At 38.6% G+C, this 27,019-nt stretch overlaps 2 protein-coding genes across 2 annotated transcripts; one reads left to right on the plus strand and one right to left on the minus strand.

The window, feature by feature from the left end:
- Nucleotides 1-12,581: 12,581 nt before the first annotated feature.
- LOC141601437 (uncharacterized) lies at nucleotides 12,582-13,715 on the minus strand. The gene is made up of 2 exons (XM_074421724.1): nucleotides 13,627-13,715; nucleotides 12,582-13,452 (listed from the first exon to the last, which is right to left on the minus strand). Exons 1-2 carry the CDS (start codon nucleotides 13,713-13,715, stop codon nucleotides 12,582-12,584), a joined length of 960 nt encoding a protein of 319 aa, XP_074277825.1.
- A 10,705-nt stretch (nucleotides 13,716-24,420) lies between these two features.
- On the plus strand, nucleotides 24,421-25,588 carry LOC141601438 (uncharacterized). Its single transcript, XM_074421725.1, has 2 exons — nucleotides 24,421-25,221; nucleotides 25,289-25,588. The coding sequence occupies exons 1-2, from the start codon at nucleotides 24,421-24,423 to the stop codon at nucleotides 25,586-25,588; spliced, it is 1,101 nt and encodes a 366-aa protein (XP_074277826.1).
- Nucleotides 25,589-27,019: the final 1,431 nt, after the last annotated feature.

Below are 27,019 nucleotides of genomic sequence, written 5' to 3' on the forward strand. Positions count from 1 at the left end.
GAGGTGGTTTCTATAGTCAAACAAGGAGGGAGGAAATTTTTCTAGCAATACATTAGCCACAAAAGTATCATCTAGCTTCATTCCCTCATTAACAACATCAGCACAAAGATTTTCATAAATGTGAACTTGTTCCATTATAGACTTCCCATCCACCATCTGAAATTACAGCCACTTACCCACAACATATTTCTTTTTCCCTGCGTCATCAGCCCCATATTTGGCCTCTAAGGACTCCCAAATGACTTTAGCTGATTTATTTACAGCAAATAAATCGAACAGGGTATTAGTCATATTATTAAGTATGTGACATTTAGCAGTTTTGTTGTCCTTTTCAATTTTTTTGATTTCCTCTTCATTGGACTGAACAGCTTTAGCCGGGGGTGGAGTAGTCTCAGCATCAGTAGCGACAACAGGTTTGGGAGGGTCGGTAAACAGAACATAATCAATTTCTAATTGCTCAAAAAACATCAACAGTTTCTGGGACCATCTCTAATAGTTATTACCGTCCAACGACTCAAGCTTAGATAGATCATGAACGATTTTTGACACAACCGACATTGTTACAGCAGCAAACAAATAGTTTTCAAATTGTTAGGCGGAAATTGCAGTAAGAATGAAAAGGATCAGAAATACCGAACGAGAGAAGTAGTGACGTGGAAGAGAACCACTGCCTTGGAAACTATTTCCGGTACGACCGTGGTGGCGATCAGCAAATGACCGGCAGTTCCCCAAGGATTACACTACTACCTCCTTTCAAACATGCCCACTCAAGACTGATAGGCCTGGAATGACTTGAAACTTTACCCAGAAACTTTGACGAGAAACAGAAAGGAGAAGAATGGGATTAGAAGAGAGTGTGTGTGATTGTTGTGTGTTTGATGTGCTGAAGAGGCTGGTATTTATAGCAAAAACCGATGCCTCAAAATAGCCCCCTAAAAGCCAACAGTCAAGGCTGGAAGTGGGGATAAAAAACTCACCCACTAAAAGTCAATTTTACTGACTGATTCAACACAGGTAAATGAACCTGGACAATTCACTTTACCACACAAACAAAAACAAACCCGGTCCAAATCCCGAATCACGAATCCAGAACAGGGCCAGGCCAGGCTCAGGCACGGCGCGCGCGCGTGTGCGAGCTGAATTAAGCACCTCACAAAGCCTCTACAAAAGGCTCCCTGGTCGTGATCCCTCGTGAGGGGTTTAGTTTTCAGTACTTGTCGTTAGGAGCACCTAGACCAAAAACACAATTTATAACTTCACAAACAAATCTACAATTAGTAAAGAGGCAAGTAAAGGTCGGATCCCAAGGGACGGGAATTGAGATGAGATTTTCTATTGCAACTAGTGGTGTCTAAGGGTGTCACAATTGGGGTTTGAAGTATAAGATCACTAAACTAAATAGCAATAAAAGTAAACAAGCAAGATGAATTAAAAGGGATGTAAACAATTGATAAAAAGCACTAGGGTGTCATGGGGTCATAGGGGATTCATGGGAATTGATCATACAAACATATTCTCAAATTATAAGCAAGCAATTATTGTTGTGATAGATCGAGTTGGTTTATATCTTACAATCCTAGGAAAGTTTGGGTCCCGGAGCCGAATCGATTAGATTGTAAAACACCTACAAGTCGACTTAATCTTCTCTACTCAACTATATGCATGGTCTTGTTGGGAAATGTGTCCTCAACAATAGTGCGATCACATGATTTAAATATCATTATTAAATCTCATATTAAGAATACGTGAGGGATGATTCTTTATACAGTCGACTGACCGTCATTAATCGGTAATGATTGGCTAACTAGAGTTTCACAATACTGTCATGTGACGGTGGTGGTCAGTTGATCCCTTTAGGTCACACCTTTAGGATGAGGCCCAAATAGATATTTAATTAATTGTATGCGATATGAATTAATTAATTCCTTAATTATGGGAGTGCAATTTTGTGTCTTATTGTAATGTGATTAAATAAGATTAAATTTAGTAATTAAGTGTTATACTACTAAATTGGTTGAGGTATTAATAGAAGTTTTGAGGTAGAGGTAATTTGTTATTTAAAGTTACAAGAAGTTGTAATTTTAACTAACTAGTAATTATGGGACCCATTATATGTTGATATAATGGTAGTATACTACTCAAAAGTGGAGTGTATATTATATTATTAATTGTAATATTTAAGTGTTAAATGATTACTTTAATAATTAAATATGTAAGATAGTTAAACATATGACTTATAAGCATTTGTGGGATAAATGACAAAGGGTAAAAATGGACCAAAAATGGTCCAAATTTTCGGCCATATTAAGAGCACAAGAGATGCTCTTCTGTCTTATGTTGATATTGGTTATTGTGTGATTGTGACATATCACACTAGCCTTTACATGCTACATCTTACACCTAGGCTTCCTACACTCTACCTACACTTTACAATAGAGTAAAAACAAATGCAAAAGATTCCCCACATTCACATATGGGCACCGGTTTTTGGTCTTTATAATGGGCATTTTGTTGCTCATTTGTGATGTTGTTCTTTTGCTTGTATTCTCTCAATATTTTCCCTCACATGCAATTGCATAAATCTCTCATAAATACTAAATCATTAAATCTATTACTAGAAGTAGTAATAATAGAAATATTAGTATCATTAAGGTAACATTTCTACTACATATCTAGTTAATATTAGTAGGAATTTTTGGGATTAATCTTGGGTGCAATTTATTGGAGTGGCTTCTATACTTGGAGTCTTAGGAGGATCATCCATCATATTTAGCTCAAGAACAAGTGAAGGAGGTGACCTTACTTGTGCCCATATTTTCGAACCATTTAACAATGTAAGGAACATTGTTTTTCTTATAAATCTTTCATTTTGTTATGCATGCACTAGATCTAAAGAACAAATAATTAACAAGTTAATTAGTTCACTATTAGATGAGTCTAATAATAGGTATATAAACCTAACAAGTGGTATCAGAGCATAAGGATGTTGCATACATAATCGGTTATTGTTTTTCCGAGTTAAAAAGTTAACATATAAAACTAAAAATTTGTGATTTATGAGTATAAACCACGAAATCACCATGCATGTTATATATTATGGTCCTAAAATGTTTTTAGGTTATTTTTATGATTTATGGAAATTTATTACTCAATTTAATGATTTTTAGTGATTTTATTACATTTTTATGACTAAAATGGGAATTAAAATGCTAAAAATAGTTAAACTAAGTTTCTTACATTGGAAATTTTATATGACCTCACATGCATATTTTAAAACTTGTGTGTAAAAGGTCGAGTTAATTTGATTAATATTGCATGATTTATGATTTTTGTGAGATAAAAATGGATTAAAAGAGGTAAAATGGTTAAAAAATAGTTAAATTTTGAATTAAGCCATGATCATTTAATATGATGTCACATGCATAATTTACATAGAGTATGTAAATTTATAGATTTAATGATCTTACTTTGCGTGATTTAAGGATTTTTGAGTAAAAATGGCATAAATAGTGACTATTTTAGCAAAAATTAGCTAAAACGTATTGTATGGCTTGAGAAAATTATTTTAAGTTGCATTAATATCCCACTATTCTGATCTAAAGATGTAAAAATTATTGGATTAATTTTCGGATACTTTATGTATTTTATGAGATAAAACCGATAAAATGCAACTATATTTTCTCAAAATTAATTCGAAAATTTTAACCATGTTTTTTGACATTATGAGTGTCATGGATTTATTCCAGCATGTTCAAAAAATTTAAAATTCAAATTTTCAAATTTTTATGATTTAATGTGGATTTATTTCATATATATTATGATTTTAAGGTCAAAAATGAGCATAAAATTAAATCAAGTTGAATTATTGTCAAAAATTGAGTGATGACTAATTTTTGAGTCCTAAAAAGTATTAGGATAATTAACTTGAGCTTAGATGTGATTTAAGTGTTAATTAGTGATTTTAAAAGGTTATTATCACGCATTTCCATAAAACCGGATTATATGTACGACATAAGTTAAATAGGGCGATTTGGCATATCATTTGGCATGATATATACATATTATAATGCTGCATATTTCAATTGTTGAATGTCTTTTATTTATATACTTTTGAATTATGTAATTTTATCTTAGTATGGCCTTAGTTTAATCAATATTACCCGTAATGAAAGGGAATATTGATTCGGTTGTAATTTAATGTGATCTCGAATCACTTTTATTTTATTTTTATTAGTTTTTCCATTTTACAAATGTATAATAGGAATAGCTTTGTATTTTTATTATTATTTGTAATTATGGAGCATCTTCAAGACGGTGCCATTCGGAAAGGTGATCCGACGAAGACGGTGTCTTGGGAGGCGTGCCAATTGAAGATTCAAGGGACCAAAGGAGTTGGTTTCCGAATATGTAATAGATTATTTGATTTTCTATTTTAGGAAGGCCATACTAGGAATTTTATTTATTGCTTTGCATTTCTTTTAATATGTTGCATGCATTGCCAAATCGCCATAACAACACATGCATATCATATCGAGTCATCGACCGTGTCAATTATAATTATCGTAGTTCACCGCTTTAGTTCACTTAAAACGTGATAGATAATAAATTGACAAGACCTCTCACATATTAAAAATTGAGAAAAAGCCTTACCAAATAGTAGAAACCCATGAAGTACCAATTTCATAAGGGAGTTAATCCGGCTTTACCGTAATACAAACCTTGTTACGTTGGCGAAGTGGGGTAGTAAAATGTTATTACATCGAAATTTGGATTGAGCTCAACGGAAGTATTGTTGACCGTAGTCGCATGTGTTTCGGGCTAAAGATGAGAATTAGAGTAATTTTTTCGACCGAGAGTTCTAAAAGTAGAATCGATTAAAGAGTTAATCCACCAAGTTATATTAATAAGGGATGAATCGGCTCACCGTGCCCGAGTTGATATGAATTTGGATCTCGGAATCATTTATGTAGTTGGGTGGAGGTCACTATATAAATGCAATGCTTGTAGTTAAATTTACGAGTATTATTAAAACGATAAATGATAATTAATTTCTTCATTTCCTATTTTGTAGTCAAATTTGTTTTATCAATCGCAATGGCAACTCCAATCACGTCCTCATCCACTAGTTCCGCCACGCTTACCAATGTGTCATGGCTCCGATCCTTCATGGATCGATGTAAGTTAGAAAAGAATGGGTCTAATTTCGCCGATTGGGACGCGCAACTTCGCTTGACCGCGCAAGGTGACGATAAGCTTCGCTACCTTACCGAGGCATCTCCCACCGAACCTAATACTAGGTCCACCCCCGCCGCTAGGCAAACCTATGAGGTTTACCAAAAGGAGTCGGCCGCGATCAAAAATGTGTTGATCTTTGCTATGGAGGCCGAACTCCAACGAAGTGCTATAAAAATTAGCACCGCTCATGAGATCTACATGAAGCTTGTGAACATGTTTTCACGAGCTCCTAGGGTCATTCAATATGAGGCGGCTTCCGCATTCTTTGATCTTAAAATCAAAGAGGGCCAAAAGGTGAGCCCACATGTGCTCAAGTTGATGGAGCATGTTGAGACCTTAAAAATGCATAAGGTGGAAATTCCCAATGAACTCGTAATTGAACGAATTCCTCATTCCCTCAGCAAAATCAAAGCATATGTTCAATTCCGGGTGAATTTTAATATGCAAGATAAGAAAGTTTCTCTTGATGAGTTGCACAAAATGCTTGTATAAGCCGAAAGGGACATGGGGCTAAGTGTTAGCACCACCAAAGATGTGCTCAATGTCAATCATAAGAGCAAAGGAACTTTCAAGAAGAGCGGGAAAAAGGGAAAGAAGCGAACTCCCAACAGGAACATAGCTAAGACTTATGAAGCGTGCTCCTCCAAGCCCAAGTACAGTGCCCCCTCCGGGGACAAGTGCCACTATTGTTGTGGTGTTGAACATTGGAAAAGAAATTGTTCCAAATACCTTGGCGACATCAAAGCTGGAAAGGTAATTCCAGTAGGTATATGACTATTGATACCCGTCGTTGTGAGCACCAAAAATAAAATTTATATTTCCTATTAAAACTAACCTAGGCTAGTGGTAACAGGGTCGAATCACGAGGAGGCGAATGTAATTAAAAGTTGTCTATATTTAGTCTAAGGTAACAAGTGTGGGGGTTGATTTGATTTGGTCTATAGCTAAAGGCAGTAAAAGACAATAAACTAAATAAACGGATAAAACAGATAATAAAAGAGGGTGCAAGGATGATCGGTTCACTATAGTTTCGGCGGCAGAAAACTAAGTCGGTCTAAATCAAACACATGAGGCGGGAAAACAAGAGGTCCTCTCGGTCCACTCTTAACAGATAGCATCTTTCGATCTCGCTATAAGTCCCTAATATCACTAATACTGACTCTCGTCCTGAAAAATGACTAATAGTCTAAACTTTACCTATCTTTCGATCTCAGCATAGTTTAGTCATTTTAATTGGTGATCTAACAACTGTCCCTATCTCTCGATCTAGTGGGTCAGTCAAATCTTAAACATTCAACTAGTCGTATGTACTCGATTCATCGAATAAAGAATTAAAACAATTAAAACGAAGGCAACACCTCACGTGGTCAGTCGATCGACCAAGTACGGCAGTCGATCGACTGACACACGATTTCAGTCCAAATTAATTCTACGCCGCCTAATCTATAGTTCCCCTACATCCTAGCACGATTAAATTAGCTACTCATACTAGGGATGATAACAACAATGAAATTAACGAAATTAACTATTGAATTCATGATTAATACAACGGAACAAAAGGCTAGCATAAAACGATAATTATGGTTCCGGGGAACTAACTAACAGTTCTATATCTATGAATGCAAAATAAAGTAATAAACTGGAATGAGAAGAATACAAAAATCGCAGAAGAATTGTAACGGAATGATTGAAAGTACGAACGAAAATCCAATGCGAAATGATATCCTGAACCCTAATTATTTGATAAACTAAAACTGAATGTAAAACTTGATAAAAGCTAGATAGCTATTCTGATGTTCTAGGTTACGTTATATAGAAAATATGCATAACACTTATTATCAAAACCTAAATACCATGGGCTTCAAGTTTCCCAATCTTTTAATTCTCGTCTGGAGTAGCGTCTTGGTCGATCGACTACTAGGACCGGTCGATCGACTGGGATGCAGTGTACAGTAGCTTCTGGATCCCGTGGGTTGGTCGATCGACTAAGGGTACTGGTCGATCGACTGAAGTAGATGATGGTTGGCTTCTATAATCTCGTGGATTTGTCTTTTGGGCCTTGAAACGCGCACCAAGCTCGTTCCTTAAGTGAATTCTTCCCGTCAAATGCAATGCAGGATACTCGGGGACGGATTTAGCTCAATTTCCGTTGAATTCTTCACATTCCTGCAATAATGTACAAAAACACGAAAGTAGACGGAAATAGGGGAAATGGTAGCTTAAACTACACAAATGAGCTCTTAAATACGTGTAAAATGAGGTATAAAACATCATATAAATGACATGCATCAAACTTCCCCAAACCAAACCCTTGCTTGTCCCCAAGCAAGAACTAGACTCGATCTAATGACCTAATGGAACGAGTTCAATCTCAGAGCGAATTACAACATGTAAAGCCTAAACCATTTTAATGCAATAACCAACAATCAATTAGCAATTATGAATCATGCAACCGAGTTATGAAGTCGTTAAGAAATGCTGAACCGTCAACTATAGAGACTTATCAAATCGGACTCTCACGGGTCGCTCGAATCACTCATAAGCACAGGTGAATATATAAGAGGATAGAAAGAATTCATTTTGTAAAGACTCTCACTTAACTACGACCTATAAGAACATGCCTGCAATATAATATGAAAGTAATCTCTATGACCGTACATATGCATTCCAACCAACAAAAGACCATGACACGTGCCGAGGTATATATGTGGATATGTGAGGTATGGGTAAGAAAAGGCAAAACATTTATGGAAAAGTGGGGGTACAGGTGATCAAGCTAGTACCAAAACGGAACCATATGGCAACATCCAACTTCTTGCTCATAAACAGTCGAAACGGTGCTATAGCAAGCACAAAACTCACAATCTCCAGTATAAAAGTAATCAATTAACTCCCCATAAGATACTAATGCAACATGGGAGCAAAAATCGCCATAAGATAAGGATTTTGAATTATGCGAATTGATTTCCTTCGGAACCCAGTCGATCGACCTGATGTAGTGGTCGATCGACCGCTTTGAACAGTACAGAACTCTTTTTTTTTGTTTTTTTTCGAATCATTTCATTTTTTTTCTTTCTTTTCAACTTCTTTATTTCCTTCCTTTCATCTTCCCAACAAAATCTCAATAAGAGCAAATGCTACCAAAAAAGTAAAAATCCCAAGAACATAAACTACTAGCTTGACAGGGGCAGGCTAAATATAGGATGTAGTAATGGGACAAAAAGGCTATTTTTGGCAGAGTGAAGCTTATGGGCAAAACGAATAAAGGGAAACCTCTACCACATGTGTCAACAAACCACAAACCGAATGCACACAAATATTAAGAAGATTAAGTTCATATTTATGCACATTTATGTAACATGTCTCATAAGGAGTACTACTCACATCCTAGATAAACTGGTCATGGATGTCACCAGTTATAGGCTCTAAACCTTAGAAAATATGATGTAGCTTGCCAAAATTCAAAGTCAAGTCTCAAGTTCAGCAAATAATTAACGAAAACTCGTGGATATGCACTTATACGATTCTACTAATAACATGTTAATTAGCACGGCTTAGGCATAAAACAGATGCAAATGCAATGTCATCATTGAAATACTACCGTTCCGACTCGACCTATATGCTAAAATAAACGTGCATTTTTTTGAATTTTATGAAATTTTTCAAGTTTTTTGGAATTTTTGTATATATGAGAAATGAAAAAAAAACAATGAAAAACAAAAATGTAAACGTGAATGCAAGCAAATGATATGCGACGCAAAACCCTTCCCCAAACCAAATCGCACAATGTCCCCATTGTGCAAAATCATGTAATTAAGAAAAATGGAAAACGGGAATTTGCGAGAAAAATAAGTAAATAAGACATGAAGTGAAAATCGGGAACTCACAAGACTTTAAGCGCAGCAAAAGGAAACCTCCCCAAACCAGCGTGAACTAGGAGGTTTCAGTAGCTAACAGTGCTACCAATAAGTACCTGAAAGACAAACAAAACCCACGCATAAAATCGAGAAGATAATAATGAAGCGGTAATTATGTGCGCAAGGTCAGAAAAATAGAAGAAATAAATAATTTGACGGAAGATAAAGTGGAGTAAAAAACTCCCTCAAGTCCGCAAATCGACCAAACACATCAGGGGAGAGGTCGTGAACAGAATCTGACGACAAAGAAGGGGCGGTCGATCGACCATAGAAGGCGTCGATCGATCGACTAGAGTGAACAGAACGAAGCTCTGGAAGTCGTGCCTCAGTCGATCGACCAGGGTAATCAGTCGATCGACTGGGGATACTGTTGTAACCTTCTGATTTCTTCGTATTTGCTCAATAACTTGAGCTAATGAGATCTAAAAACCTGCAAGTGCACAATAATACGCGCCCAAAATTGCGCAAAAACCCAAAGTAAATTCTAAAGTGCTTAAAAATCCTAAACAAAATAATTAAATGCGAAGTCTCGCATACACAAAAGCAATAAAAAGTGTTTAAAAGCAATAAAATGAAAGTTTTTTGATAAAGAATTCGATCAACTAGTAGTTGATCAAGAACGCCCACGGTATGGCCCACTTCGTCGGCTTTTGGCTACAAGAGGTAGCCTCAATAGTGCTCATCTTCTCAGTGGCACTCTTCTCAACTTCAACATCCGTAGAGCTCAACGGATCAACAGCTTCGTCATCTCCCCAATCAATGATCTCTTCCGGCTCATCAAGGTCCAAGTCGGACTGTCTCACTCTGGCTGGCTCATCTTCAAGCTCCTCATCAGTGCCATAACTCAGGCATCCAAGACCGCCTCTCGAAACGATTTGCTCCTTCACAGCTGGAGCAATCCGCGGCTCTTCCTTCCCCAAACCAGCTTCTGCAATGTCCAAAACAACAGAATCTTCCTCCTTCTTGCTCCCAGTCTGGGGCGGAGGTGTTATAATAGGAATAGGAATAGAGACAGGCATACTAGGAAGCACAAAGTATGATTTCTTTTCAGAAACCGTATTACAGGTAACAGGCCACATGGGGTCTTTCTTCCTAGCTGTCTGGGCGAAGACAATAGAATGCTTCCCCACTTTGAAGGTCGGGTCCCGTAACGGAATCAATGATCGCATTTGCAAGAGTGTGAAGAAATGTCCTACCTAGAATGATAGGTATGTGGGCATCCTCAGGCATATCTAGGACCACAAAGTCTATAGGGAAGAAAAACTTTCCTATTTGCACAGGGATGTCCTCTAGGACTCCTATAGGCTGGACCGCAGAGCGATCAGCCATCTGAACGGTCATGTTTGTAACTGCAAACCTATTCAATGTTAACTTTCTAGCAAGACTCAAGGGCATGACGCTAATACTAGCTCCTAAGTCACATAATGCCTTCTCGATAGAGAAGGTACCTATATTACAAGGAACGGAAAAGCTACCAGGGTCCTCTAGCTTATGGGGTGCAGTGTGAGTCAAATAAGAACATGACTCTTTAGTGAGTGTGACAGTATGCACTGTTTCAAGTGACCTCTTTTTAGAAAGCAATTGCTTCATAAACTTCATATAAGCAGGCACTTAATTCACTAATTCAAGGAAGGGTACTTGTACGTTAAGACTACGAACAACATTTTCAAATTTATTGAAAGATACCTGTTCCTTTGTCGGCACTAGTCTCTCTGGATAAGGGGCTGAAAGAAGTAACTTAGCCCTCTCCTCTAAATCTCACGTGCCGGCATCCGTGGACTTAGGCTGGAAGTCAACTACCTTCTCCTTATTGAAGCTTGACCCCTCTTTAGACCGTCTCAAATATGAACCATTGAATGACATTGGGTCGTACTTCGGAATCGGGACGGATCCATCAGCACTCGGGTCTTGCCCCAATACTTTCGGAGTTGTCGTACCCCGAAATAAGTGGTCTCTCAAATTATTGGGCATTGGAGGACGAAATTGCTCAATATCAGCAGCGGCCTCAGTCGATCGACCACCTTGCTCGTCGATCGACCGAGGTCTCTGATTCGTAAGCTCCGTAACTCGCACTTCAGTCGATCGATCGGGTACATCAGTCGATCGACTGATATACCTGGAAGACGCCTTTTTCCTGCTATTGTTCGTTACAGCTTTGTTCTGACTCGGTTTCGCCTCATCCTTTTCAGCAGCGTCCTCGACCATGGTAGGTCCCTCCAGGGTAGACCCACTCCTCAAATTAATGGCATTTAGGGTCTCTTTCTGGTCAGTTTGAGTCGGTAAGTGTCCCGGAGCTCGAGTGGTACTCTTGCTAGCCAATTGAGCAATTTGGCTCTCTAAAATTTTCATTCCGGCCTCTTTAGCTTGGGACTCCTTTTGCAACATATTCTTCAGCTGAGCAAAGTCAGAATTCTGAGATTGTTGCTGCTGCGGCACATAGGGAGGTTATTGATATTGTTGTTGCTTATGATGAGGAGGCACATAGGCTTGCTGCTGCTGCGGAGGTGGAGTTTGATTTCGGACATTCTGGCTACTCCACCTCAAGTTGGGATGAACATTAGGCTCATAGTAGGTATTTGTCTGCCTATAATGTTGAAAGGCAGCACAAGACTCAAAGGGACTAGGACAATTTTCTGAAACATGTCCCTCAGCTCCACACCTTCTGCAGACAAAAGGACCGTCTGACACAGCATTTACTTGATAAATGACTCCTTTTGAAGCTCCTCCCAGTTCATACTTGTCAAATCTCGCAGTGAGAGCTTCAAGTGCAGCTACAGAAGGAGATTCAGCACTCCTCCTTTGATTCCTCCTGGAATTTCCATACTCAGCTTTATGAGTGGCTAAGTCATCAATGATTTTCCACCCCTTAGTCTCTCCCATATTCTCAGCAAATCGGCCATTGGCTGCAGCATCCAAAATAGCCCTCTGATCGTCATACAGCCCGTTATAGAACTGATTGCACAAGCTCCATTTTTCGAACCCATGGTGCGGTATGGTTCGCACCAGCTTCTTGAAACGGACCCATGCTTCATGAAAATTATCATCCGGCCCTTGTTTAAAGCTCGTGATCTGAGCTCTAATGGCATTAGTCTTCGAGGCAGAGAAGTACTTCTTGTAAAATGCCAGGGCTAAGGAATTCCAATCGGTGATCCCATGAGCAGCTCGATCCAGATCTATGTACCACTCCCCTGCAGCATCACGGAGTGAGAATATAAACATAGTCTCCTTTATCTAGTCCTGGGTCACAGCGGTCGGTGGGGGTATAGAGCAGCAATAATCGATAAATATCTCCATATGCTTGGCTGCATCTTCATTTGCAGCTCCCCCGAACTGGTTTTTTTTTTTTTTGGTGTAATGTGAGTATATTATATATCAAAAATTAAGACAATAGTTACAAGAGAGGCAGGGATCGAATCCCATTACAAGCAATCAATTCATTCCCATATTTTGCAGCCAACCACAACCTGGTTGATCAGCAACACTTCCACACTTCACCTTAATCCTTCTCTTGACTTCTTCCTCTATTCGTGCTGCCACTAGCTCAGGCCTCAGCAGAACATCATTCACTCTAGCATTATTTCTTTGATACCATATAGAATATGTAAAAGCATTGAACATGGCTACCCTTACCTTCCATTGGATACTATCTTTCTGAGTAGCAAGCAAACCAGTCACTGTAGGAAATCCACCACCATACCACTTTGCTAAGCAAGACTGAACTTTGGTAGCATACACACAGGAAGTAAACAAATGCTCCACTGTTTCAGGCTGTAGCTGACAGAGCAGGCACAGATCATCAGGACAGCATCCATATCTCATTAGCTTACTCTTCACATTCATACCCTCGTGCATTCTGAGCCAGGTAGTCATAGAATGCTTAGGAATGTTCCAGTTATTCCATACAATTGCAGGCCAATCAAGAGGAACAAGATCAGGAGCAAGCCAGTCATAACCACTCCTGATAGAATATCCTTTAGAACTCACAGTCCAAGTGCCATTAGTATAACCAGTCTTAAGCTTGTCTTTTACTTTGCAGATATTTTTCCACACCCATGTAGCATCAGCAGGAGGAGTATAGCAAAACCAGTCCTTTTCCTTGATATATACATCACTCACCCATTTGATCCAAAGCCTATCTGCTTTACAATAAATCCAATCAACCAGTTTACCTACAGTGGCTATATTCCAGGTATCAGCTCTTCTAATCCCCAATCCACCTCCCTTCTTAGGTAATGTTACCTTATCCCAGGCCACCATTGGAACTCTATGGTACTCAGATGAGCCATCCCATAAGTAGTTCCTACAGATTGCCATAATGTTGTTTATGACACTCTTGGGAATTATGAACATTTGAGCCCAATAATTGTGAAGAGTATTTAGTACAGCATTGATAAGGGTCACCCCTGCCAAAGATAGGATAACTTTTTGGCTCCCAATCCCCTTATCCTAGCTACCATTTTTTCAAGAAGAGCACTTTGCATTCAGATTTTGTAAGTCTTCCGCCTTAATAGGCACTCCCAAATATCTAAATGGCATTGTTCCTTCCTTGAAACCAGTCACCATTTTTATCCCTTCCTTAATATCTTCAAAGAACCCCATTAAAAAAGATTTCAGACTTAGCATTGTTCATTGCTAGTCCTGAAGCCTTAGAGAATGAAGAGAAAGCCCTCATAAGCAACCAGATAGACTGAGATTTTCCTTTACAAAAAAGCAATAAATCATCTGCAAACATGAGGTGTGTAAGCTTTAGGTTCTTGCATAAAGGGTGATACTGAAATGGCCATCTATCTGTAGCAAATTTAATTAGCCTGGACAAGTACTCCATACAGATAGTGAAGAGAAGTGGTGAAATTGGATCTCCTTGTCTCAAGCCCCTCTGTCCCTTAAAGTATCCAAAATTACTCCCATTCAGAGATAAGGTAAAAGAGGTAGATCTAACACATTGCATTACCAGCTGAATGAAGTGAGAGGGAAAATTAAGCCCTTGAAGCATTTGTTCTACAAAATCCCACTCAATTGTGTCATAAGCTTTCTGCAGATCTATCTTGAACAAGCATCTAGGAGTCACTGCTTTCCTAGCATATAGGTGGACAATATCTTGGCATATGAGAACATTCTCAATGATTGATCTGCCTTTAATAAAAGCACCTTGGTTCTCATGAATGATATCAGGAAGAACAAGGGCTAATCTGTTACACAACAGCTTGGATATCACCTTATAGACCATGTTACAGCATGCTATTGGTCTAAAATGGCTTACAGTGGTAGGTCTATCACATTTAGGAATGAGGGTAATATTAGTAGCATTAATCTGAGTAAGCATATTTCCAGAGGTGAAGAACTCCATGATGGCACTACAAATATCATCCCCAACAATATCCCAGGAATCTCTAAAGAAGCCACTTGTATACCCATCAGGCCCAGGTGCTTTATCTTTAGGGATTGCAAACACCACCCCTTTGATTTCTTCTTTAGTAACAGGGGTTAATAAAGATGCTATATGACCCTCATTGCAGAAAGGACCTGTTTGCAGGACTACACTTCTCACTTGTTCAGTCCCTTTCTGGCTACCCAGCAGATCCTGATAAAAGTTCAGGAAAGCTCTTTGAATGCTGACTGTATCAGTACAAAGGTTGCCTCTCTGGTCCTCAATCTGGACAATTTTATTTCTTAGGCATCGTGATTTAATGGCTGAGTGAAAATAAGTCGTGTTGTTCTTTGTCTCCTTCACTCAACCACCGAGTCTCTTTGCTTTCTGCTGCAGAAAACTATCCCTAGCTTTAGACCAATACCTCACTTCTTCCGAACCCGCACTTCATCGCCTATTAGATCTGTTCTATCATACTCCTCCTCAAGTTGTAATTGGATTTTCTCCAGGTTGATAATAGCTTGGTTTGCTCTGAGTTCAACATCAGAAAAACAGCTGTTGTTCAGGTTTCTAAGTTCTCCCTTAAGAGCTTTCAATTTCTTCACCACTCCAAACATTTTAGAACCTACAACTTGCTGACTCCAAATTTGCTGGACAATCTTATGAAAATCAGGAGCACTTCCCCACATATTAAAATATTTGAAGCTTGCATTTCTTCTACCATCCAATTTGATATTCCTGACAATACATGGGGTATGATCCATTAGTCCCTCTGGGTGGAAGTGAGCATTCATATCAGGAAATTCTTCTAACCAGTCATGATTTATTAGGAACCTATCAAGCCTGCTATACTTTCTGTGCTCAGGGTCCTGTTTATTTGTCCATGTAAAGTATGCTCCCGTAGCATGTATATCGTCATTCCACGATCGGCTAGGCAATCAACAAAAGCTTCCATATCCTCCCTGTTTAGTGACAAAGACCCAACCTCTCATCGGGTGATATGACTGTATTAAAATCTCCAAAGAATTGCCCAAGGAGTACATGGCTTACCAAAAGTCCTTAATTTATCCCACAAATCCAATCTTTCTGAGCCCTCATTAAAAGCATACACAAATGTCAGGAGAAATCTTTTCTGAGTAGCTTTCACAGTAATTTGGGAGTGAATGAATTGAGGGTCATATTGAATAATTTGAACCTCAAAAATATTTGGCCTCCATAATAACCAAACCCTTCCTCCTTTGTGCAAACTACAATTGGTTGTGACACTCCACCCCTCAAGCATATTATGAGCAATATTTCCTACATTAACACCATTTATTTTGGTTTCTAACAAACCAAATAAACAAGCTTCATTATTCTGAATAAAACTTCTAACAATTTTTTGCTTATTTACACTATTCATACCTCGAACATTCCAAAACCCTATATTATTCATTATTGGATAAATTAATGTTTGGGTCACCAATATCCTCAACATGAATTTCCTCCTCATCTTCTTCCTCATTAGTAACATCTGTAATCTCAACCACCTGATTGCCATCACCAGAATCAGAAGAGCCTGAAACAGCAGGTTCTGGGTCTGAGTCTGGTTTATCTGGTGATTTAGGAGCTTCTGTAGCTGCAGTTGACTCAGATGCTGGCTTATGCACACAAGTAGGTATCACAGTCAATGCAGGAAAGTCTTTCTCAGATATAGCAGGGTTCCCCCCACTGGATTTAGGAATTGGCCTCCACACTTTCCTACCAACAGTTCTGACTTGACCCTGTCTGTCCTGGCCCCTTCTGCAATTTTTACTTTCATGCCCTAGCCCCTTACATTTTTCACACAAGACTGGTTTCCACTCATATTCAACCTTAAGCTGCACAATTTGCCCATTCTCATCCCTAAACTTAACAGCTGAGGGGAAAGCTTGCCCAACCTTCAACTCGACCATAGTCCTAGCAAAGCCTAGCCTCGTTTTCTCCACAGTTGCAGCATCAGACTTAACATATGGGCCAACCAGTCCAGCTATGGCAGGTAAGCATGACCCCCAAAACTTGAGAGGCAGGCCATGAATACGAATCCATGCTGGCACTACTTTCACCTCTTCCTTTAGAAGATCAACATTCTCCTGCCATGGTTTCACTATTAACGGTTTGTTATCAAACATATGGTATCCAGCATTCAACACCTCCTCTTTATCCTTCATTTCCTTAAATCTCACCAAAAATACACCATTAGGTAAAAAGGAAATCTTGTCAATACCATGACGCCCCCATATTCTATGCACATACCCCTGCACCACCTCCCATGGAGGGTTAGCACCTAACACAAAGCAATATACAGCCTGTGTCCAATAGGCAATCTCATCACTGACATCTTCACTAGAGAACTGTAACAATTCTTCCATATCATTATCATTAGTCTCAGCATTACTATTACCTGTCTCTACTACAACAGAAGCCTTACCATTCTTTTTACCTCTCTTGGTGACCCATTGGATGCTTGCATCCGGATTCTCCTCATCCTCAAATGATAATCCTGGTACAGGATTCACTTCATGCATGGGTTTTGTACGTAACACGTCTCCCTCATCTGGTCCCTTCCTCGTCTCATTTCATGTCCTTCTATCACTGCCTTGCACTACTTCATTACTACTAGAACTATTTCTATGTTTTTTTGGAGATTTAGATGATGATGAACCAGTTCCCCCGAACTGGTTCCTTTCAACTAAGTTGATATAGGAAGGCTTCGGTTCGAATTTCCTATCAGCTCCAGGTAATTCGAACCCCTTGTAAAGATTTTCAGCTGTCGGTTCAGAATGACTTGCTATAGTTGCTTCTTCAGCCATGTCTGGAATTTCTAGAGAAGTGACTGTCTCAGCTGAAGAAGTAGAAGCAGGAGATGTAGGTGGATCTTCTTCGAACAGAGCGTTCTCATAGTAACTTGACAGAGTACTCGGCTCTTCCTCTATCGGCAACACCCTTGATGATCGTCTCAACTCGCGCAAGTATTTCTCAATCTTAGGATTGAACGATACTAGTTCACCACCCTGTGACCTGCGCATAAGAAGAAACTACAAAAAGAATATAAGAAAAGTTTAAGGAACGGATGTCCCTTAAACTAGGAAAGACTAAATAAAAACAACTAAAAATTAGAACAATTGCCTCCCCGACAACGGTGCCAAAATTTGATACCCGTCGTTGTGAGCACCAAAAATGAAATTTATATTTCCTATTAAAACTAACCTAGGCTAGTGGTAACAGGGTCGAACCACAAGGAGGCGAATGTAATTAAAAGTTGTCTAAATTTAGTCTAAGGTAACAAGTGTGGGGGTTGATTTGATTTGGTCTATAGCTAAAGGCAGTAAAAGACAATAAACTAAATAAACGGATAAAACAGATAATAAAAGAGGGTGCAAGGATGATCGGTTCACTATAGTTTCGGCGGCAGCAAACTAAGTCGGTCTAAATCAAACACATGAGGCGGGAAAACAAGAGGTCCTCTCGGTCCACTCTTAACAGATAGCATCTTTCGATCTCGCTATAAGTCCCTAATATCACTAATACTGACTCTCGTCCTGAAAAGTGACTAATAGTCTAAACTTTACCTATCTTTCGATCTCAACATAGTTTAGTCATTTTAATTGGTGATCTAACAACTGTCCCTATCTCTCGATCTAGTGGGTCAGTCAAATCTTAAACATTCAACTAGTCGTGTGCACTCGATTCGTCGAATAAAGAATTAAAACAATTAAAACGAAGGCAACACCTAACGTGGTCAGTCGATCGACTAAGTACGGCAGTCGATCGACTGACACGCGATTTCAGTCCAAATTAATTCTACGCCGCCTAATCTATAGTTCCCCTACATCCTAGCACGATTACATTAGCTACTCATACTAGGGATGATAACAACAATGAAATTAACGAAATTAACTACTGAATTCATGATTAAAACAACGGAACAAAAGGCTAGCATAAAACGATAATTATGGTTCCGGGGAACTAACTAACAGTTCTATATCTATGAATGCAAAATAAAGTAATAAACTGGAATGAGAAGAATAACAAAATCGCAGAAGAATTGTAACGGAATGATTGAAAGTACGAACGAAAATCCAATGCGAAATAATATCCCGAACCATAATTATTTGATAAACTAAAACTGAATGTAATACTTGATAAAAGCTAGATAGCTATTCTGATGTTCTAGGTTACGTTATATAGAAAATATGGGTAACACTTATTATCAAAACCTAAATACCATGGGCTTCAAGTTTCCCAATCTTTTAATTCTCGTCTGGAGTAGCGTCTTGGTCGATCGACTGCTGGGACCGGTCGATCGACTGGGATGCAGTGTACAGTAGCTTCTGGATCCCGTGGGTTGGTCGATCGACTAAGGGTACTGGTCGATCGACTGAAGTAGCTGATGGTTGGCTTCTATAATCTCGTGGATTTGTCTTTTGGGCCTTGAAATGCGCACCAAGCTCGTTCCTTAAGTGAATTCTTCACGTCAAATGCAATGCAGGATACTCGGGGACGGATTTAGCTCAATTTCCGTTGAATTCTTCACATTCCTGCAATAATGTACAAAAACATGAAAGTAGACGGAAATAGGGGAAATGGTAGCTTAAACTACACAAATGAGCTCTGAAATGCGTGTAAAATGAGGTATAAAACATCATATAAATGACACGCATCAACTATCCCTATCTTTTATGTTTCAATCTCAATTAGTATGTGATACAAGTTGTGATGATTACCCTTTTTTTATTGTAAATAGGGCCCCCTCCTAGCAAGGACAAAGGCAAGGAGAAGCAAGTCTAGAGGATCATGAGGGAAGCTAGAGTAGCCGACCATGGTGATGGATCAATGGAAGCTTGGCTTTTATTTGCTTTGTCTTTAATTTTATGATGTATTTCATGTTTTTAGAACTATTTTAATTTCCTTGTGTGACTTGGAAATTGGCTTGTATCCTTTAAACACGGGTTGTATTTTGGATATTGGTGATTTGGTTTTCAACCCAAATCACTCGTTTTATTTTGTTATTTGTTCTAAAATCATCATCATAAATTACTTGCGTAGAGAAACATTAGATTAACAACTTAAATTGATTACATAGACGATTATGATGATGGGATCATTATATGTCCATAAGCTATGAATTTGATTCTCCTTATGTCATTATTACTAAAAGTAACAAGTTACTTGTCAATTATAAAGTTGTAATGAGTTTTTGAACTCATGAAGTAAGGAATTTTCGATACCATTCGGACACATTATTTTTAAACGGATGGTCAACCAGGATATACCTAGAATAGAGAGTCTATTAAACAGATGACATGGATAAGACTCGCATATTATCAAGCTGCCATGTTAGGATGGCCTTTTGAAAGCTAATACATAGTCTAGATAAACACTAATACTCCGTCAAATATATATGTCTGTGACTCACAAAGCTATCTCTCAAGAAGATAGATGTATTTCTGAGAGATAGAGTGGGAGAAGATTGTATCGTCATAAACAACTCTTATAGTTAAAATGTTACTTTGTGAAAGTAATAGAATTATAGAGTTGGAGTGTAGTTGAACTATTGTCTATAAAGATAGAAAGAGAGTATAGTTCAGTGGGAGTTTATCGCACATGTCTTATTGTTTAAGAATATTACTTTGTGAAAGTGATAGTATCATGACCTTCTTACATACGAGCCGAAGCATTAAATCCGAAAATTGTTACTCAAGAGTAGTTTTACTTAAAGGAAAGGGTCTCCTTAAACTGAATAGAGCTTTAGAGTACTTAAAAGCATAGATTGACATAAAGATGTTGATCAAAATTAATTATGTTAGGAATTGCCGCATTTCATTTTAATGAAGAATGGCAAATGAAATTAAAAATTCGCTTTTTAAAATGGGAATTTAGAAAAAAAGTGTTTGAAACACAAAACCTTAGATGAAGATGTAAGAATCCTAACATATTATGCGTAGCTATCTTAAGTGATCACAACATGGTCTTAAGCTAGCATTAAAGGATTATACTTATCGTTCATGTGATTATAGTGAATTGTTTCATTCACATGATTGAACAATCATGATATACATGAAGTTAAGTGGGAGCTAGAATTGTTTCTCTATGTCTTATATGTTGATAACATATTACTTATTGAGAATTATGTACCAATGTTCTCTTTTGGCAAGAGTAATTGGAACACTTGGAATGGGATGCAAAGTATTCTAGATTTTGAATCTATTTGAGAGAATATTGGCATAGAGTTGAGAATCTTATGAGGATAAGATATTTCACATCTGTTGTACAACAACAAAGTTGAATGGCTTATTCATGATGATGAAAGTGGAATTACTATGATGGAATCATAGTCGTTCACTGAACCTATTAAGTTGTTGATTAGATGAAATCGATTGCTAATGTTTCCGCCATTAGAATGATTATGTATGCCAACAGACACACATGCTGTGATGTACCATATGCTAGGTACATTATGAGTCAATAATAAGTTAATTCATAAGATGGGCTTGTGAAAGCCTTAAAGTAAAATTGATGACTTGTACACATGTTTGGATGATAAACTAAGTTAGGTGTTGAAGGGTTGCACAAACTTGAGTTTCCAAGCTTAAAAGGATTTGATGAAATCCTAAGCTAATGTTATTGATAAAGGAGTAAGAAACTAAGAAAAGTGTTTTTAGTTTCGCGCATTGCAGATTTTACAAAAGGAATCTAAGTAAAATTGTGATAAAATAGTCAACGAAGGGATTAAGAGTGAATCTCTCCACAATGACTTTATCACAAGTTATGTGATAACAGTGGGAGCATCTTTCAAGTTAAAGAGCCCAAGTCTAGTAAGAAGTCTAAACATATACTTAGATAAATTCGTGTCATTAGAGATGACATTGAATGGAAGGAAATAACAATTAATAAAGTTGGAATATATGGATATCGGGTATATCTACTTGCCAAGCTTATATTGCATTTTAACTAGTGTTAATGATACACTAAAGATTATAGAATGTGAAGTAGTAATAGTGTATTGACTATTCATATGTGATCATCACATTTATCGTTTGAGTTTTATTAAACTCACCCGCTACCTTGTCGTATCCGAATGGGTTGTAGAGACAAATTGAACCCCATTAAAGTGAACTGGATTGACATGGTATTCGCCCCTAGTTACTTATATGAGGTGATGTCTCGAAGTGACTAGAGTGTGATGCGATTGATGGCAAGTTCAAGTGTCATAAAGTCATATGGGATGACTAGTCGATCACATAGGCAGACTGTATGGGACAATCTGTTGGGCAGTGACCGCTTATAGAGTTCTGGTAATTCATATAGCCTGGTCGTGGCAAGAGCTACTATAGTATTCTTATGAGTCAATTCTTTTGACTAGAGACTATTCGCCCAAGTTGGCACAACTTCTGATTAGCTTTGATTTATACTCCATGATTTCGTAAATGAGGTCAAACTGGGTATATTTTGGGTTATGATGGACTGTGGCTGAACAAAGGGAATAGGGCGATAGGAATTGTCCACCCCTTATCAGGGTTGTTTGAAATCTCAAGGCCACTCGAGGAGTAGTTAACTGGAAATGCGTGGTCACGCTCGGAAGGCATCTATGATAGATAATTCCGGTCAGACAGTTAATCTCCAGATCGAGAAAACCACTCAAGATATGATCAAATGTAAGTAAGACCTGCAAGACACCTTGCATTGAGTGGGAGATTGTAATAGGACAAGAGAATTGGTGACGCACACTTGTCGAGGACAAGTGGGAGATTGTTGGGAAATGTGTCCTCAACAATAGTGCGATCACATGATTTAAATCTCATATTAAGAATACATGAGGGATGATTCTTTATACAGTCGACTGACCGTCATTAATCGGTAATGATTGGCTAACTAGAGTTTGACATTACTGTCGTGTGACGGTGGTGGTCAATTGATCCCTTTAGGTCACACCTATAGGATGAGGCCCAAATAGATATTTAATTAATTGTATGCGATATGAATTAATTAATTCCTTAATTATGGGAGTGCAATTTTGTGTCTTATTGTAATGTGATTAAATAAGATTAAATTTAGTAATTAAGTGTTATATTACTAAATTGGTTGAGGTATTAATAGAAGTTTTGAGGTAGAGGTAATTAGTTATTTAAAGTTACAAGAAGTTGTAATTTTAACTAACTAGTAATTATGGGACCATGAAAACATACTCACTCATTTTTCTTCAACTTATTAAACCATGAGAGAGAAAGCGATTTTTGCGAGGAATAAACCCTAAACCCTAGTTCTAATGTTCATCTTAATTCTGCATTAAATTGAGTAATTAATAATGGCGATCATGGTTTTTAGTGAACAACCTGAATCATCATCGTCAAAAACAAAAACAAAAACACCAAAAACAACACGTAAGCCACCCACACCTGCAAAAAATGCTACCGGAGTACCATCAGCTGGGGAAAAACCTGTATCAGGAAGGGGTAACCCTGTACCATGTTCAGGGGATGCAACCAAGACCAAAACGATGGCTGAAATCACAGGGATACCGGTGCTAAATTTTTCTGAGGATGGCGTAGAAAAATCGGGATGGAAGCAGAGGAAAAATGGAAAGGATGTGCCGATTATGGAGCCTATTATGGAAGATGAGGAGCTGAACGACCTGCTGCAGTTTACTTCTGAGGACACCAAATCTGAGGTAGACTTCTGGAACACTGCTGTGTATGGTTATGTTCTTGGTGCTAACCCACCAAGGGAGGTGGTAGAGGATTATGTTTACAAATTATGGGATCAATATGATGTGGATAGAGTCTCGTTTATGGAGAATGGGGTCTTTTTGGTTAGACTTAAGACATTAGCACAAAGAGATAATCTATTGAATTCTGGGCCCTATCTTTTTGAAAACAAACCTATTATTCTTCGTCCTTGGTCAAAAGATGTTGATTTGATTAAGGAGAAGGTTGATAAGGTGCCTATCTGGGTGAATCTTTATGGCATACCCCTTAAATTTTGGGGAGACTGCCTTCCTCGTATTGCAGGACTGGTGGGTAATTTCGTTAGGAAGGATCTTGCTACACAGGACAAAACCAGACTGAGCTTTGCTCGGGTTATGGTTGAGCTGACTATTGATCAGGTGCTGAAAGAAAAGGTTAGATTTCTGGATGAGGGTGGTACTGTGGTTGATGTTAGGGTTAAGTATGAATGGAAACCTATGTCCTGCTCTACCTGTAAAGGGTTGGGACATAGTTCACTACATTGTAGGAAAGCAAAGCCTAAGCCAAAACCAGGTCCACCTAAGGTGCATCCACAAAAAGTATGGAGGCCTGTCCAGAAGCCTGTAGAGAACACAGTATTCGAGCATCCTACTGCTATTTTTACACCTGAGGTTTTTCCTCCTCTAGCTAGTGTGATGAAATCTACACCTATTAGACATGTCATGAGAATGAGTAGACAGGAGAGCTTTGCAGGGTATAGGGCTAAGGGGGGCTCTGGACCTTTTACCTTTATTGATGCCTTGAACAAACTGGCTACTCCAAAGGGGGGGGGGGGGTAGTGCAGAATGGAAAAGATCCCCCTCCACTGGTTTTAGATGCATAATATTGGGTTTTGGAATGTTAGGGGGCTAAATGATATCAATAAAAAGAAAACGGTCAAATGGTTTTTGCAGAATAATGGAATAGCTCTTTTTGGAATTTTAGAAACAAAAATAAAGCCTAGCAAGTTTCTGAATAAGTGCACTAACCTGTGTGAGGGGTGGAGTGTGTCTACTAATAGTAGCTGGCACAAGGGGGGAGGATTTGGATCTTTTGGAAGCCTGAGTGTTTTCAGGTTCAGTTCCTTTCCTATAGTGCACAGCATATACATATGAAAATTCTATCTAGAACAACTGACAAGGAATTTTTGTTAACTATGATTTATGCCTTTAATGGGGTTGAAGAGAGACAGAGCCTTTGGGAATTTTTGAAGGAGACTGTTGTCACCTGTGCTGAACCTTGGCTCTGGTTAGGGGATTTCAACACTGTATTGAGTCCAATAGAAAGGTTAGGTGGAAGTTCTACTGAAAAGGAAATGGAGCAGTTCCAGGAATGTGTTTCCTTATGTTGTATGGATGACATTCAAGCCTCTGGTGCACTGTATACTTGGTCTAATAAGCAAGTACCACAGGATAGAGTCTACAGTAGGCTGGATAGAGCAATGGGAAATATTGAATGGATGGAAGCTTATGGTAATTATAATGCTCATTTTCACCCTAAAGGACTTTTTTATCATTGTCCTTGTACTCTTGTTGATAGGACTAGTAAAATAAAATGCAGGAGAAACTTTAAGTATTTTAATATGTGGGGGCAATCTGAGGTGTTCAGGCCTTGTGTTGCAAATGTTTGGAATAGGAAGAAAGATGGGACCAAAATGTTTCAAGTGGTGAAGAAATTAAAGGAGCTGAAACCAGAGCTGAAGCAACTTAATAAGCATTGTTTCTCTGATATTGAGACAAGTTTTAATGTGACTGGTATGTTGCTTGATAAACTCCAGAGAGAGTTGGTGGTTAGGCCTGGGGATACTAAATTAGTCCAACAGGAATGCCTTGTGGCACAGGAGTTGAGGGATCTTCAGAGAGCTAGAGATAGCTTTCTAATTCAGAAAGCCAAGCTGCAATGGTCACTGGAGGGTGATATTAATTCTGCTTATTTTCACAATGCTATGAGGAAACGAGTAATGCAAAATAAAGTTCCTATGTATTGAGAACCAGCATGGAGTTTTATGTATTGATGGAGCTCAGATACAAGATGCATTTCTGGAGTACTATCAGGACCTTCTTGGATCTAATAGTCAGGTGGAGCATGTGAATATTCATGTGGTCCAGCGTGGGAAATGTTGTACTGTTGATCACTGGACTCTATTGAACTCACCAGTTTCTGCTGAGGAAGTTAAAGAATGCTTGTTTAGCATTCCCAAGGACAAATCACCTGGGCCTGATGGCTACACAAGCATGTTCTTCAAAGATGCCTGGGATATTTTAGGGGGTGAGGTTTGTGATGCTATCATAAACTTTTTTGATACTGGCAAGCTTCTTACTTAGATCAATCCCACCTCTATAACATTGATCCCTAAGATGGATAGACCAACGTCTGTCAAGCACTTCAGGCCAATAGCCTGTTGTAATGTCTTGTATAAAACCATCTCAAAATTATTGTGCAAGAGATTGGTTGGGGTCCTGCCTGATATAATCAGCAGGAATCAAGGTGCTTTTGTGCATGGTAGGAGTATCCTTGAAAACATACTGATCTGTCAGGACTTGGTTAGGCTATACCATAGGAGTACCTCTTCTCCTAGGTGTATGTTCAAACTGGACCTCCAAAAAGCATATGACTCAATTGAATGGTCTTTTATTGATGAGATGATGAGTGCAATGAACTTTCCTGATAGGTTTAGGAGACTGGTGATGACTTGTATTACAACTACTTCCTTTTCTCTAAATTTGAATGGTTCAATGTTTGGTTACTTCTCTGGTAAAAGAGGGCTACGGCAAGGGGACCCAATTTCTCCATTGATCTTCACCATTTGTATGGAGTACCTCTCTAGGATCTTGGATTATGCAATTGAGAATTGGTTTTTTAGATATCATCCATTGTGTGGAGCTTTGAGGTTAACCCATCTGCTCTTTGCTGAGGATTTATTATTGTTTTGCAAAGGAGACACTAGGTCCATTATGCTGCTGTTGAGAGCATTCTCTACCTTTTCTGCTACTTCTGGACTAAAGGTTAACCCTGCTAAGTCTGAAGTGGTTTTCTGTGGAGTGGATGCTACTGTCAAGAAGGATATTTTACAGGTATCAGGTTTCAGAGAAGGTCACTTACCATTTAAGTACCTGGGAATTCCTATCCAACCAGGGAGGCTTTCTAGGCAGGACTGTTCTATCCTGGTGGAGAGAATTGTGGCCAGAGTAAGAAGTATAGGGGCTAAGAAGTTGAGCTATGCAGGGAGACTCACCCTGGTTAATTCAGTGCTGAATACTCTGCACAACTACTGGGGTTCTATCCTCTTGATTCCAAAATCAACTATCAAGAGAATTGAAGCTGTGTGTAGAAATTTTTTCTGGGATGGAGGTACTGAATATAATAGAGCTCCTCTGGTTGCCCGGTCTACTATTTGTACTAGCAAGAAGGAAGGGGGGTTAGGTGTAAAGAATGCTGAATTTTGGAATGCTGCAAGTGTTGGTAAACTAGTGAATTAGATTTACACAAAAGCTGATAGACTGTGGGTGCTGTGGGTGGATCATGTTTATTTGAAAGGACAAGATTGGAATTCATATGAACCTCCTCCTGATTCCAATTGGAACTGGAGGAATATATGTAAAACAAGGAAGTTGATGGCTATGGGTTATCTAGGGGATCAGTGGACTTTGGATGTGAAGGGGTATACTGTGAAGACTGGGTACCAACTGTTGCAGGGGCAGCACCCTCCTGTACAGTGGTATAAGGAGGTTTGGGATAGCTGGTTTTTGCTCAAG

This window comes from Silene latifolia, chromosome 9 (genome assembly GCF_048544455.1).
Source record: "Silene latifolia isolate original U9 population chromosome 9, ASM4854445v1, whole genome shotgun sequence".
Lineage (NCBI taxonomy): Eukaryota > Viridiplantae > Streptophyta > Magnoliopsida > Caryophyllales > Caryophyllaceae > Silene > Silene latifolia.